Consider the following 15,836-nt stretch of genomic DNA (forward strand, 5'->3'; position numbering starts at 1 on the left):
AAAGAGTGAAGAAATCTTAAAGCCTCATTTTCACGTCTGAAGTAGAATAAGTTAATCACATCACCATCCAGGAATTTGTTATGTGAATACCATTACGTTATTGTGCCTTCATTTTATACAGTATTCACAGGGTACAGAGAAGTCAGGAGAATATACTTGATCAAAAGCGTATTTAGAACAGTGCTCTAGGCTTGGAATAAAGCCAATAAAAATTTAAAAAAATTGTAAATGTAATAAATAATGTTTTTAAATAAGAAAGAATACAGAATATAAAGAAAAAGGGTCATATTTAAAATGAGGGTGAGCATAATCTTGCCATGTTTTGGTTTCTAAGAGTTTTGACTAGGATCTGAATTTCCTCCCTGAGTTTTCAGACTGAGAAGCAGATTTTCCTGCTGGTTAAACTTGGCGTTGCATAATTAAAATGGAGGCTCCACAGGGAGATAACACAGTTGATGGATAGTTCATGGACATGATTGGGCATGTTTTAGGAGTGCCTATCCTCAGTCCTCTGTCTCTCATTATCAAGTGGCAATGAATTAAAAACACATCAGCTAATTAATTACACTTCCACATATTCCTGTATGATCACATTATTACTTTATTTTCTTCCTTAACACTTACTATCTAAAATACTGTATTTTAGGGGTGCTTGGGTGGCTCAGTCGGTTGAGCATCCGACTTTGGCTCAGGTCATGATCTCACAGTTTGTGGGTTCGAGACCCACATCAGGCTCTGTGCTGATGGTTCAGGCCTTGGAGCCTGCTTCGGATTCTGTGTCTCCCTCTCTCTCTGCCCCTGCCCTGCTCACACTCTGTCTCTCTCCATCTCAAAAATAAATAAACATTTAAAAAAAGGCTCTAAAAAACTATGAATGTGATTTCTTTTTAAATACATCTTAACAGGGGCAACTGGGTGACTCAGTCGGTTGAACCTCCAACTTCACCTCAGGTCATGATCTCACAGTTTGTGGGATCAAGCCCTGCATCAGGCTCTGTGCTGACAGCTCAGAGCCTGGAGCCCGCTTCGGATTCTGTGTCTTCCCCTCTCTGCCCCTCCCCGGCTCACGCTTGTCTCAATCTGTTTCTCAAAAATAAATAAATGTTAAAAAAAAATTTTTTTAAATACTGTATTTTAAATTTAATTTTTTTCATATTTATTTATTTTTGATAGAAAGAGAGAGAGAGAGACAGAGTGTGAGTGGGGGAGGGGCAGAGAGAGAGGGAGACACAGAAGCTAAAGCAGGTTCCAGGCTCCGAGTTATCAGCACAGAGCCCGATGGGGGGCTTGAACTCACGTGCGGTAAAATCATGACCTGAGCCGAAGTCAGACGCTCAACTGACTGAGCCACCCAGGCACCCCTTAAATTTAATTTTTAACTGTCATTTCATTTCATTTTATTTTGTGCTTATTTCTTCGAATAGACATGAGAGAAGAGGTTTGGTTCTCTTCCTCCTGGATTGCCAGACCTAGAATTTGACTGTAATAAATATGTGTTGAATAAAATGAAAGAGTAGACATTCCTCGCATGTCTACCATTGTAGGAAGTGGAGAAAGGAATTTAGACACGTCAGAAAAGAACAGACGTCACGGAATCCTTAGGTTTCAAGTGTGCAGCGGAAATACGCTAACCTGAGAGGTATGGGGGAACAGAAAGACATTTGGAACATTAAGATCTTGATACATTTGTGTGGAAAGAACTCTGGGTTCTGCTCTTGCTTTGCTACAGATTAGCTGTTCTGCTCCTCGGTGGTCATGTAATCTCTCTGGGCCTCAGTCTCATTCACCTGTGAGATGATAGGGTTGAATCTTGACCAGTTTTGAGATGTATCCCCATACATTTGTAAGAATGATCATTAAAATATGTACATTTGCACATTTTTTATTTCGAAGGTACACTAGAGCAGTTCTAACTTGTCTCAATAACAATGTCATGCCCGCTTGCATTGCAGTAGCCTATCTTGAGGAGGCCAGAAACAGATGGGATTATTTTTATTGCCAGAATTTCACACAAGAATGAGTTACATATATGGCCACCATCTATCATGTGTGTTACTGTGGGGAGGACAGATTGAGGGCCACTCAGTTATACTCTTAGTTATTTTCCTTCCTCTCTTCTTCCTCCAGAAAATTTGGAACAGTCAGCTGGATGATGTCAAGCACATTACTTTCTCTTCCTTATGCAATTTATGATTTGATTAGGTTGCCCTGATTTCTTCACCTTTCATGGTGCTATGCTTCCCTGTGAAGAACTGACCCTCATTTTCTAGTCTATCAACAATCGCCACAACCACTGCCCTTTGAGCATCACTCAGATACTCCGCAGACATTTCATATACTCTTTACCATGCATGCAATGTGCACATTAACCTAACTGTACCAGAATTAGTCACTAGAGGAGCTGAAATGCAAGGTGAAGTCTGTCTGGGTCCAAAGCTTGTGGTTTCCTCAATGTGGCTTGCTCATTTATCACTTTACAGAACATTTTATAAATTTTTTCTTTGGCAACAGTTCCCAGAGTGGATTCTACCAGGGCAATGGCAAGATGGGTAGTTATAGAATTTCTTGATCAATATCCTACTTGGGGAATTATTTTCCATTTTCTCATGCATTTAGTTTTGAATGAGCTATTTATTTAATTATATACTTCATCTTCTATAAGATGCTTAATGCATTATGATCATAATGATAATCATAAATACACCATAGACTCTGGGGCTATTATGTTAGTTGAAAAGTATGAAACCTCTCTAAGACTGTACTAGCAAAGTCCTTGGGTCGTAGTAACCATCCCATAGAAAGTACCCTACCAAAGATGGGGAAGCATGTATCTGCGATGGTCTTTGAAACTTAACTAAATGGAAATTGGAAAAGAGATGGGAAAGGCAGTCATGTTCCAATTTTTTCTAAAGGTTGAGGTCCTTTTGCCCCTTACTGGCTCCAGATAATCCAAATCAAATTTGCCACATTTAATTTTCCTAGACCAATTTGAAAGAAACTATGCTTTTTGTCCTAGCCCAACAAGATGATATGTATATTGTACTCATGCAGCAGGTGATTTAATTGGTCTTTTCCCATTTAGAAATGCTCATATTTGTCTGCCTGTCTTATTACCCAACTGTTCAAGAGGAAATTATCCATGATGACAGACTACAAATTGCTTTGCCTTAATAATAAATAACCAGAGGGAGGGAGAGGTGAAACTTTAACCTGAATTTAAAAGAAATGCAAGAAAATTCAGCAACCAGAATATTGCATAAGCTTAAAAGGTCTCACTGGAATACATACCAAGGACTCTGTTTTAATACATGAATAATTCATTATGGAAACAGGATTTATTAGTTAGATTAAAGAAAAAAAGAACAGGTCATTTCTGGGCACAATCCAAATTTATGAATGTGCATGGCCTTGGCTGATTCATGGATATTGCCTATATTCTTTCAGACATACATGCACATGGCATAATTATTCCATATATTATAGTTTTAAAAAGATAATTTGATTATGATTCTACCTGACGAGCAATATAGCACTGTGGTTAAAAGAGATCTAGATTTAGAGTCAAACACCTAGGAATCAAGGCTGCCTGGTTTAGAACTCTGGCTCCATCATTTACTACCTACAGAACTACCCACGTGACCCCGGTTTCATCATTTCCTAGCTCTGTAACCCACGGGCTTAAGTCTCTGTAAGGTGAGAGTACAGTATTTCTCCTCTTGCAGGAATTCGATGACTAAATGAATTAATACACAAGATCAAGACAGGTGTCTGAAACAAACATTCATTACATATCAGCTGTTACTATTATTAGTCAAGTTTTGGTTCAGTCCAATGCTTATGTTTAATTTTGGGGTTCTCCATCCACACAGTGGGCCTAATAACACTTAAGCTTATTGGGTTCTAGAGGTAGTTAAATGAGTTGATGTCAAAGTTTTCAGTATGCATAATTGACCAGCGAGATATGCCAGCTGTTGTTGTTGTTGTTGTTGTTGTTGTTGTTATCATTACCACTACTACAACCTATTCTTGTTCTTTACAATTTTATCTAAGAGACTAAGCACACGGGAATGGATGTTCTTTCCAATTATCTTTTAGCTACACTATAGTCAGGTTTCTCTCTTTAGTAAATGCCAGATTTAGTCCCAATCAGGGGACCATTAGCCGTGGGTGCTAATAAGTAGAGCAAAACTGTAAGAAGGGAGGTAGGAAAGGAAGAAGGGGAGGAAAGAAGGAAGGGAAGGAGGAAGGGAAGAAGGCCACGAGGGAGGGAGGGAGGGAGAGAAGGAGGAAAGCATGAGTCAGCATCCCGTGCTTGGGATTCTACACCAGAAGATCTCCTGTGTGTTTCAGGGAAAAGCTTACTCCGGGTACCTAGAGACAAAGTTTCTTCTCCAATTAATGAGTAACTATAATGACTAGGAAGCTGGAAGTCTACTGCCTTCAATAAAACATGACAAGTGAACCTGGCTGAGGCAGTCCTTGGGCGATTGTTACCAGAGAACATAGATAACAGCCATGAAATGATATGAAATCACTGGGAGCCAGGTGGGTGATCAGATGTCCTGGGAGGGGCAGATCTGCTGAGCCTTTCTGCAGATGGACCAGCGCATCTGGTTACAGCACCTGCGGGCGTGTTTAGCAAAACCACATGCTTTCAGAAATCCTGTAGAACTCTGTATCCCTCTACAAAGTGAAATGAATCCAAAGATTCAGATTTCAAAATCATTGGGTTTTTTAAAAAACGTCCATTTAGCCATTGACTTTTTTAAAGTTTCTATAAAAATTGCCACTGTGTTGTGGGAATAGGCAAGGTGGCACCTAAAGAATATTCTAAGTTCCAGAAATAGCAGCATGACTCTCATGTGATCTCAGCCTCATGTTACTAAGCAGAGGCTGGAATTTGCTTCATAGCAGCCTCCTTCCATCTGCAATAATGTTTCCCCACCAGTAATGTTGCAAAGCCAGAGGGCCAAGAAAAGCTTTGGTCACTGGAGGTATTTTGCTGAATGAGTCAGGAAAAAGGGCCCGATGCAGTGGGGGTGACTGCCAGTGTTCATTGTTTCTTCTTGGGCAACCGAAAATGGGAATTGGGAAGATTAAGGAAACTAGTAACTTAACGTTGAACCTTAAGTGGTCAAGAAAAGTCTGGCTTTTGTTAATTGGTGAAATCTCAACGTGAGACCTCAAATTCCTGTTCTTTCTTCCTCTTCCATTCTCTGTTGTAAGATCATGTTTTTTTATTTTTTTCTCAGCAAATACGATTTGGACAGATCACTATCCACGGTGGCGCACGAGTGTCGATGGCACATTCTTGCCTGTCCCTTCCCAATTCATTTCCCAAAGTGGAAGAGACTTCTTAAAGGTCACGGTGCCCCCACCGCCAGCCCACTCCAGCTGCTTAACACCTGTTGGTGACTTCTCATCACATTTAAAATAAAAGCCTCACTTTCTACCTTGCCTTAAGAGGTCCTACGCAGTGTGGGTTGGCTTGTCTCTCCGTCCTCATCTGTCACCAATTTCCCTTGTTCATTGGGCTCCAACTACACAGTCCTCTGCTTTGTTCCTCAATTGTCCTGAGCTCTTGCCTGCCTCCAGATATTTGTTCTGGCTCTTTCCTCTGCTTGAGCGGCTCTTCCCCAGCCTGGGCATTGTGCCTCTTCCTCCAACTTCAGACCGAGGCTCGAATGCTACCCTCTTTGATATACCTTCCTCAACGAACTTATTGAAAGCAACCCTCTTGATATTTTATAATCAGGACCTATCTGGTTATAATAATTACATATATGTAATTGTTACAAATATATAATCATATGTAATCTTATATATCATATATAATACATACGTATCATATAAATGATGCATGCATACATGCTATATCACACATAATATATATGCATTAATCAATGTATAAAGCGAATATACATATATAATATATATGATATATAATATACATGCTATTCACACATGATACGATGTATAATATAATATATAATATATTATGATAAATACATATATTTAATTAATTTATCTAGTTTTTAAATTCCTGCATTTTTGTTGTTTCCATACCTCACTAAAATTTAAGTTGTATTAGGGCAGCAACCGTATCTGTGACATTGTGCTTCACATCTAAAGTAATTCCTAGCAGAAGATGCTTTATTTTATTTATTTTTTTTAAGTTTATTTATTTATTTTGAGAAAGACAGAGAGCACACGAGCAGGGAAGGGGCAGAGAGAGAGAGAGGGGAGAGAGAAAGTCCCGAGCCATCTCCATGTTGTGAGCACAGAGCCCAACGTGGGGTTCCATCTCAGGATCCGTGAGATCATGACCTGAGCTGCAACCAAGAGTCGGATGCTTAACCAACTGAGCCACCCCAGGTGCCCCAGAAGATACTTTAAATATGTGAGGAGTGAGTGAATGACCTTCAGCTTCTGTGCTGTACCTAAAAAATGCCAGTTAAGTCAGACAAATAGCACGGGGCGGTCTGTTAGGACAGCTGTCCAGAAAGGATGTGGTAAACATTTTTGAGAAGAGCCTTGTTGGCTGGCAGGAAGGAGGCAGAAGGGCAGTAATGATCATGATAATGGTGGAAAACTGCTGGCCAGGTACTGCAGCAACCACCTTACAGGTATTTGCTCACGCAACTGTACTAACTCCAGGCATGAAATGGGCTCTTCAAGGAGCACTTCTAGCTGCTAAGCACAAGGCAGCTTTCCCTCGGAAGGACTCTAAAGGCGTAGGTCACAGTCATTCTACACAATGGCAACTACACAGTAGAGAGCACTTCCATCACCATTAACTTTCCCTCTTCCAGGATAGAAACAGGAGGACGCCAGAGACTGTCGATATGATGTCCACGTGAAAAGAACCCAAGTGTCGCCAGGAGCAGATCTCTTATGGAAAGCACCAAGACAGTGGCTTTTGTTTCCTTTTGATTCTGACCTGTCTCTCAATCTTTTAACTTTTCTTTTTGGTAGGTCAGTTTGGCTCATCGGTGGCCTCATACTTCCTCTTCTTGAGATGGATGTATGGAGTAAATATGGTTCTCTTTATCTTGACATTCAGCCTCATCATGTTGCCAGAGGTAAGATTCTGACTTCCGGGTTACAAAAAAATAGCTGGAACAAGTTTCTCCTGTCCTAGAAAATTTCTTTCCTCTTCTGAAAAATAGAATGATTAACTGGCTGTATCCACTCTGAGAGTCGTAGCCCAGGTAACAAGGTTAATCTTCAAAATCGTGCCCGTGGGCTAAAGATCCTACTCATTGCTCCAAAGGGTACATGAGCTTCCTGAAATCATATATAAAATGTGGTGTGTCTGTTTAAATGTACATTTTTATATGGAAGGGTTCATGGCTTCTATCAGATTCCCAAGGTGGTCCCTGTGCTCAAATGTTAATTGCTCAAAAGGAAAGCTTCGACACTTTGTGAATTGTATTTATTTATTTTGCCAAGTTTGCTTGGAAAGAAATATTCCTTAATGCATCTGTCTTTTCTATTTGAAGAAACACAACATGAGCAGTTTTTTTCCACATGTAAAGTAAGATAACCCAGGCACACACACACACGCACACATACACAGTGGGGTGGGGTCTTTTAGGATCAAAGTCAGAGAGGAGAGTAAAGCAGATAGTGGGTCCAGAGTGAAGAAGGAGGCAAAGCCCTGAGCTGATGTGGGGAAAAGAGTCAATCAACTAAGGCCAACAAACAAGACTGAGGTTGGAGTCTTTAGTCACAAGAGGTTAGATGGCTCTGATCTTTGGATGCTTACTTATCACACAGAAGTCAGTTTAGGCTTTATTCGGGCTACAGAGGGTCTTTTAGGTGTCATTATTTCAAAGCCAACTTGTTCAGAACAGTATTGCTGACAGCCAAAACTAAGTGTTTTGAGTGATTTTTTATTTCCATGTGTTTTTTTTTTTTTTAATTTTTTTTTTTCAACGTTTTTTATTTATTTTTGGGACAGAGAGAGACAGAGCATGAACGGGGGAGGGGCAGAGAGAGAGGGAGACACAGAATCGGAAACAGGCTCCAGGCTCCGAGCCATCAGCCCAGAGCCTGACGCGGGGCTCGAACTCACGGACCGCGAGATCGTGACCTGGCTGAAGTCGGACGCTTAACCGACTGCGCCACCCAGGCACCCCACCATGTGTTTTTTTAAATATGAAATTTATTGTCATATTGGTTTCCATACAACACCCAGTGCTCATCCCAACAGGTACCCTCCTCAATAACCATCACCCACCCTGCCCTCCCTCCCACCCCCAATCAACCGTCAGATTGTTAGGTTAGAGCACTGGGTTTTAAATCAGTGCCAGCTTCTGCATTGAGCCTCCCCATGGGCATAACAATCCCAATAGTGCTTTACATGCATGAAGAATTTTGCTTTTAATAGTGCAAAACACTTTCATTTCTTTTACTTACTGAGCCTCACAACAAATGTAAGAAGTAGACTTACAGAAGCATTTCTTTCCCCTTTAAAAATGTGGAAACAGAGTCACGGGTTGCTTATTGGGCTTAACCAATATCTTGAGAGTGAGGGGTTTTTTTCAAGTCGTTCCAGGACTGGGATCATGATTCTATTTTTTGTCCCAAGATTTTGCCTCTCAATCCACTACTTTTATAATCCCTGAGCTAATTCGGGGCATTCTACGGCTATGTGGCTCTTAGAAGTCAGTAGACATAGATCAGAAGTCTGGCGAGTCCATTTCTCAAGTGAAAACCTTCAGGCGATAGAGCAGAATGTATGTATTTCATCTATTTCAGATTAACCCCAGCTTTATTTCTGCTCATGTCTCCAAGGAAACTTGAAACTCCATCACTGGCTATTATGACACTCCTTAGTGTCAGACTCGGGGCATACGTGGAGTTTTATCAACGGCACTTACTCTTTCCCCTACAGCACACAGCCTCTGTGGAAATGAACGGTTGTGGCTGATTTGTTCCAACTATATGAAATTACAGAATGCCTGGTGTATAGTGGAGGGAGTTAATATGTGTTTGATTGGATGTATTCCTAGAACTAAGAAGCATATTGTCTTTGGATGCTTTCTTACAGGTTTGTGTTAGCTGCTGTGAGGGGCATCCTGTTTTCTGGGCATTGGTTACCAGCTCCAGCAAAAGAACAAAAGAGGATAGAAACCTCATGTGCTAGCTTTACAGAACCGCCAGAGGCCAAGACTGGTCCCCTCCTGGCAATGAGGCTCCATTTTTCAGCAGCCTCCAGCCCACAGACTCATTCAGCCTTCCTTTGATTCAAATGCCCTTTCGCCCAAAGGGCCGAGCCTGAGACTTTAATCTCCTTTGTTCTCTGTGGCCCTCAACTTTGGAGTGAGACAGGGTAGGACCCACCTTCTGCTCTGTTCAGTCCTAGGAAGCCAAGAAGCTTCCATGGAAGCTGTGCAGCCTATGTGGAGGGTAGGAGTAGGGGCTGACTTCCATAAAGCTGCACACTCAGGCGTCCAGTCACATTCATCCTCCACCCCCAGCCCCAGGGAAGAAATTTTCATGTCCCATAAGAAGCAGCATCTGCTTGGCAAGCCTTGTGCCTGCCCTAGCGGGGTGCTTTTACCAGTTCTCACCAGGAAATCTGCCAGGACCTTATTCTTGTCCCATTGCTGGCTGGCTCGGCCCCTAAAAATTCCTCTTTGAATCTGGTAGCATAAGATCAGGGGAGCAAACCTGAATTAGTGGTAAAGCAAATATAATCAGGGTACCCATCTTTCCTCCCATTTGACCCTCTCAAATTGTATAAGTGATTCCCTTGAGTCTTCTCTTTCTTAACATGAAGGAGAGAATCTCCCACCACCCCCAACCCTAAGAAGCAGCCCCACATGAAGATGTGGGTAGTATGGTTTGTTTGAACACTATAGTTCCCCCAAAGGCCTCTTTTCTCCTCTCCAGACCTCCCCTAAAGGAGACCAGTTTAGAGGTGGTGGTGGGTCGTGGGGCTTCTCAGCAAGCCTTCTGGGCATTGTGGTTGGCCCGACTGCTGGTGGTCCACTGAACTTAGAAGGAAGGGTTCCTAGCACTCCCTTTGTTCTTAACTCTGGATTTAGTAGTCAATTCCCGGAAAATGGGACCCCACGTGGAGACCCACAGAGTCTCCATGAAAAAGTTTCAGAAGTGCTTTTAAACAAAACCATTTGTGATCACATGTGTGGCTCAGACTTTGTTTCCAATTATTAACTGCTTTCTTTGCTTCTCTATACAGTACCTCTGGGGTTTGCCATATGGCAGTTTACCTAGGAAAACAGTTCCCAGAGCTGAAGAGGCATCTGCGGCAAACTTCGGTGTGTTGTACGACTTCAACGTAAGTGTCTCCACATAGCTGTGTTGGTAGGAGGATGGATTTGTCCTTACTCTCTGAAACCCCATGGCCTCCTCTTCTGGGGTAGATGAAGGTCTTAAGAGATATGTCCCTGCCCCTTGTTAAAAAAAATAAGAAAGGAAGGAAGGAAGGAAGGAAAGAAGGAAGGATGGAAGGAAGGAAGGGGGAAAAAGAGAAAGGAGGAAAGGGAGGGAGGGGGGTGGGAGGAATGAAAGGAAAGAAGGAAGGGAGAGAAAGAAAAAAAAGAATAGGTTTAATAATGTGATAATATGATTAAATGGGAATATAGATGACTGAATGAAGGTGAGCTCAGAGTTCAAAGACTTGAAACAAATATCTTTATCTCTGGCTTTGGAAAAGAACAAAGGAAGAATTTGCAAATGTGCTTTTTGAAAAATCTCATAGGATTCTTAGGGAATTAGAGCTTTGCTTCCTAAACAAGTCTATTTAGTATTATTCAATAGTCAATTCCAGACACAGCTAAATATTAAATACTAAACAGTACTAAATATTAACTGATAAATAATACTAAAATGACTACCACACGATTGTGGTACCTGTATGAGCATGACTCCACTATAGTATGGGGGTAAGTTTCACTCTTTCAGCTGCCCTGGGTGAGGATTATTGTTATGGCAGAGATTCATTTTTACCCATTGAAAAAATCATGTCAAGAGTTTGATTCAAGTCTGTGGCAACTATTAAATTTCACACATTTCTTTTCTAAATAGTGACCAGATTGGAGATGGTTGGAAGTGTAGAAGATAAGAAAGTAGTAAGGTGGAGATTGGGGAATTGATAATTCAAGGAATTTTTGGACAGTGGCAAATGAGGACAAGCTTTTATGTAACCTGGGGAATCAAAGAAGGAAAGAAAAACAATGAACACTCTTCATGTTCATGGTGCTGATAGGTATATTTCACAGATATTTTGAATTCTGTCCTCAAACTCCCTAAATTATGAGCTTCCTAAAGAGGGGATCCTATCTATTACACCTTCTTTGAAGCCCTTAATATGATACTCAACCAATAAAATCTTCGTGAATCTTCTTGACTGACAACCCCAAGAAGAGGGATGATCTGTAGAGCCCTGGAACCATAGAAATGAATTACGTGAGCATTACCAGAAAATGTAAACTTTCAGAAAGGTTCCCAGTCTCCCAGTAAGCACCAGAAATAAGCGTAAGGCTTCTAAGCATCGGCAGGCCCAACTTTGTGGCATTTGGAATCTCCGATCATCCTTGTCAGTTGGACTTTTCATTTTCAATTCAGCGCTCATTTCTGGAATATAAACATGCACTGGTTTTACAAAGATAAATGTGACATGTTTCTTGGGCTCAAGGTACTCACGATAGTAGAAGATAGTTGGTCAACTAGTATACCACATGTTGTGTGTTAAGGTAGCAAAATGGACAAAAGAAAAAGACAACGGGGGGCCCCAAGGAAGTGATTGCTAGTTTTGCTTGGGAAGGTCTAGGATTTGTGAAGGATATGGTGTCTGAGTTAGGTTTTACTTCTTCTTGTGTATTTCTCCTTTCTGTTACCCTCCATCTCTCTTCCTCCCTCTCTCTAGATTTCAAATCATTTCTTATTGTGTTCTCCTGAATCTGCTTTTCCTTCCCATTCTCATCTTCTGATTAGCAAGATAATAAACTTCCCGTCTGGTTAGTAAGAGCCCAAACTAATAATATCATTGGCATGTTCTGATGTTTTAATCAAACCAGAGAAAAGAAGAACTGAAAGTCTGAACAAAAGCGTGTTTTGTTTGTGAACAAATATTCAATGAAGTTGAAGCACTTTTAAATTTGTCAACTAACTGAAACAAAAAAAGTTGGGGGAAAAAGTCCATTAGCGACGTGAAAGATATTGATCAGCTGATTGGAAGACAAAGAGGAAGGTGGTTCTGAGGGTCAAACCAGAAGCTCTAACAGGTGAATACAGGAAAAGGCCAGGGGAGAGGGTTTGGGCAACACATAGGCTCGCCAAGATTTTCTTACTGCCCTTGACAGCTGTCTCATTTTCAGTTTGGTGAAATACAATTTAGCAGCGGATAGAGGAAGACAGAAACCAGAGTATCCTATGATATTCATTTTCCTTTATAATCTAGGCCTGCCTGAAAACAGTTCTAAAGCAATAAGAGAATAGATTTAAAAAAGAGAGAGAGAATATAAACAGCCAATAAAAAATATGAAAAGCCATTAAAGTGACGTTATTCATTTGCAGCTTTTCTTAATTTTTCTGCGTATGGTAACCACTCAGTTATTTGGCATGTATCATAAAATAAGGGATTTAAAATTTTTCTTACTTTGTTTAATGTTTATTTATGTTTTAGAGAGAGAGAGAGAGAGAGAGAGGGCAGGAGAGGGTCAGAGAGAGAGGGAGAGAGAGGATCTGAAGTGGGCTCCATGATGACAGCAGAGAGCCCATGTGGGGCTTACACTCACGAACCGTGGGATCATGACCTGAACTGAAGTTGGACCCCCTTAACCGAATGAGCCACCCAGGCACTCCCCACATAAGAGGTTTTTAGAGATACAAGTGCTTTTAGACCTCTTCAGTCCCATGTTTCACATTATAAAGTTAGGGAAACTTTGAGTCATAGAAGCCTACTCAGGGTCTTATAGCTATTGAGTGGTTCCAAAAAACTAATTTTCCTGCACTGATTTCCAACAGCATTCTCACTTACTGTTTCTAGAACACAGATCGGCTCCTTTCAGTGCCATAGCTATCTCACTGGGGAGGAGTTGAAACAGCTGGATCCCATTTTCACTTTTCATAATAAATACATAATTCCCAAATTAGATTCTTAAGTAGAATAGTAGGTTCAATATTTACTCTTGCTCGAATTCTTTACTTGGTCCTCTGAACAATAGAGGTGCCCTCTCTGTATTATAAGATGATCTTCCTGGACAGCACAGTATTCCATCTATCATGGCACCATGGAGGAAACCATCAACGAAATATCCTTGAGATTCCCTGAAAACTCAGAATTCTGCACTTCCAAAGAGCCCAGAGACGCAAGGAGGAAAAAAGACGTGTTTCAGGACTAAGGCAGAGTTAACAAATGCCCGAACGGTCTGATTAAGCCATGGGTTTGTCGCATCTAAGAAGCTTAGTGTGACTGCTTAGCTAAATAATTCCATATAGATGCAGGTGAAGAGAAACAGAAAAAGATTGAAAGAATGCTGGGACAGAGATGCAAGCACGACCTCTTGTGGTAGAGGAGCTTATAGGATGGGAAGTGGGGTGGAGGTGGGGCAGTGAAGTTTCAGGTTGGAACCTTGGAACTTCCCTCCGGACCCTCCCCACCGAAGTATCACCCTGGAGCTCAGTGCTCTGTCATTTGTAAACACATGTCATAACTCATCCACATTCACTTTAATAGGAGACAAATGCCACTTGGTATTTGCAAAGGTCGGCCAGTCTGACAGCTTTTCAAAGCCGTGCTTTACAAAGCACCATATTTTTGATCCTTGTATTGAGTACCTAGTGGCGGGTCTTACCAACCTAGAGGGAAATATATTTTCTTAAAATAGTAAGAAATAGGGAGAGTGTCTAATATGCGTGTTATGGCTCGAATCAGCAGAAATGATATGATTTGAAGCAACAGAATTGGAAGAATGAGTTTAGGTCAGGAAGAAGAGGACGTCTTTGTTGTCAAAATACTCGGAGACGCAAGAATGATATCAGAGGGTGAGATCATTTGAGTTGTGGATAAAGGGAAAGGCACTCAGTTCTCCAGCTTGTGAACGTCTCGTACCTTGCGTGTGGATAAACGCGAGTCAACTTTGCGTCCCCCTTTTCAGCTGGTCGTCGTAGCTGTTGTTGGGGCGAGGCTCTAAAAGGGGCCCTAGAGAGGACATTTAGCACCTGTATGTGTTAAGCAGGCACCTACATTAAGTTTCATCTCCGTAACAACCCTTCAGGATGAAGATCAATAATCTTTTTATAGTTGAGGGAATTGGGACTCGGAGAGGTCGGTCAGTTTGCCAAAGACGACACAGATAATTAGAGGAGGTGCTGAAATTCAAAGTAAAACGTGGCTGACTTTAATGTCAAATCGTCAGTTTACTTCTAACACACCCCAAGCCGACTCCTTCTGCCCTGCCCACCTGTGCCACATCTCACCCTTGAAGTCTGTCCTCAAAGGAAACTGTCACAGACATTCTGAATGTTCTCAAACAGCAGGTCCACTCCTTATTTTATGAGTATCAACAGGTTTTTTTTTTAAATAATAATCTTCCAGAGTGACAGCATCTCCCCTCAGTTCTCTTAAGTTCCTTCATGTCTTATGGTACTGACCACATTTACAAGAGATATTTTTGCGATATACATATGGAATAACTCATCTTTTTTTAAGGGATGTTTTAGTAGTTCAAATACGTGTTTATTTTCAGAGAGTGCCCCCTTTTTTATTGAGGTACAACTGACATACAACATTACATTGGTTTCAGGTGTACAGCATAACGATTCAATATTTGGAGACATTGTGAAATGATCACCACAATAAGACTGGTTCACATCTGGCAACATACATAGCTACAGAATTATTTTTTATTTTTTGAGATGAGAACCTTTAAGATTCACTGTCTTAGCAACTTTCAAATATGAAATGCAGTACTACAGACTATGGTCTGCGAGCTGTACGTTGCACCCCCCACGACTTGTTTGTTTTATAACTGGAAATCTGTACATTGTCACTTCCTTCGCCCATCGTTCCCATCCCCATCTCTTGCCGCGGGCAACCACTGGTTTATTCTCTGTGTCTATGAGCTTGTTTTTTTGTTTAAGATTCCACATACAAGTGAGATTCGATGTTCTTTGTCTTTTTCCATCTGAGGTATTTCACTTAGCATAATGCCCAAGATCTATCCATGTTGTTGCAGATGGCAAGATTTCCTCATTTTTATGGCTGAATAATATATGCCAGCATGTATACGTCTGTATATATACACACCACATCTTCTTTATCCATTCCTCCATTGACAAACACACAGGTTGTTTCCGTGTCTTGGCTATTGTGAATAATGCTGTGGTGACATGGGGGTGCAGGTGTCTTTTGTCTTTTCAAGTTAGCGTTTTCTTTTTCTTCAGATAAATCCCAAGCAGTGGATTACTGGATCATATGGCATTTCTATTTTTAATTTCTCGAGGAACCTCCATACTGGTTTCCATAGTGGCTGCACCAAGTTACATTCCCACGAACAGTGCGCAAGGGTTTTTTTAGGGAGCCCTTTTGAAGGAGCAAGTCATTTTTGGCTTCCCAAGAAACACACACAAAAACAATATTAGATGCAGGAGATACCTGGGGGCAGGGTGGGAATACCTACAAACAAGAAAGGAGAGAGGAAGCATGAGTAGGTGGGGAAAGTGTCCAGATGGCAAAGCCAGCCTGACTCCTGAGAAGGGAGAGAGGGAGGGGACACTGAGTAGGAAGAATCTCAAGATTGCAGTACAGCTCTGGGAAAAAAGTCTTGACGAGGCTAATGGTGAATCTCCAAGCAAAGTCT

The 15,836-nt window shown here is 41.3% G+C and overlaps 1 protein-coding gene across 1 annotated transcript in view; it reads left to right on the forward strand.

Annotated features, from left to right (window-relative positions):
• TMC1 (transmembrane channel like 1) overlaps positions 1-15,836 on the forward strand; it is a 199,198-nt gene that overhangs the window by 129,154 nt on the left and 54,208 nt on the right. The window contains exons 6-7 of the mRNA XM_049632694.1: positions 6,976-7,082; positions 10,211-10,309. Coding sequence (XP_049488651.1) covers positions 6,976-7,082; positions 10,211-10,309 — 206 coding nt within the window. The remainder of the gene's footprint in view (positions 1-6,975; positions 7,083-10,210; positions 10,310-15,836) is intronic.

This window comes from Panthera uncia, chromosome D4, assembly GCF_023721935.1.
Source record: "Panthera uncia isolate 11264 chromosome D4, Puncia_PCG_1.0, whole genome shotgun sequence".
Lineage (NCBI taxonomy): Eukaryota > Metazoa > Chordata > Mammalia > Carnivora > Felidae > Panthera > Panthera uncia.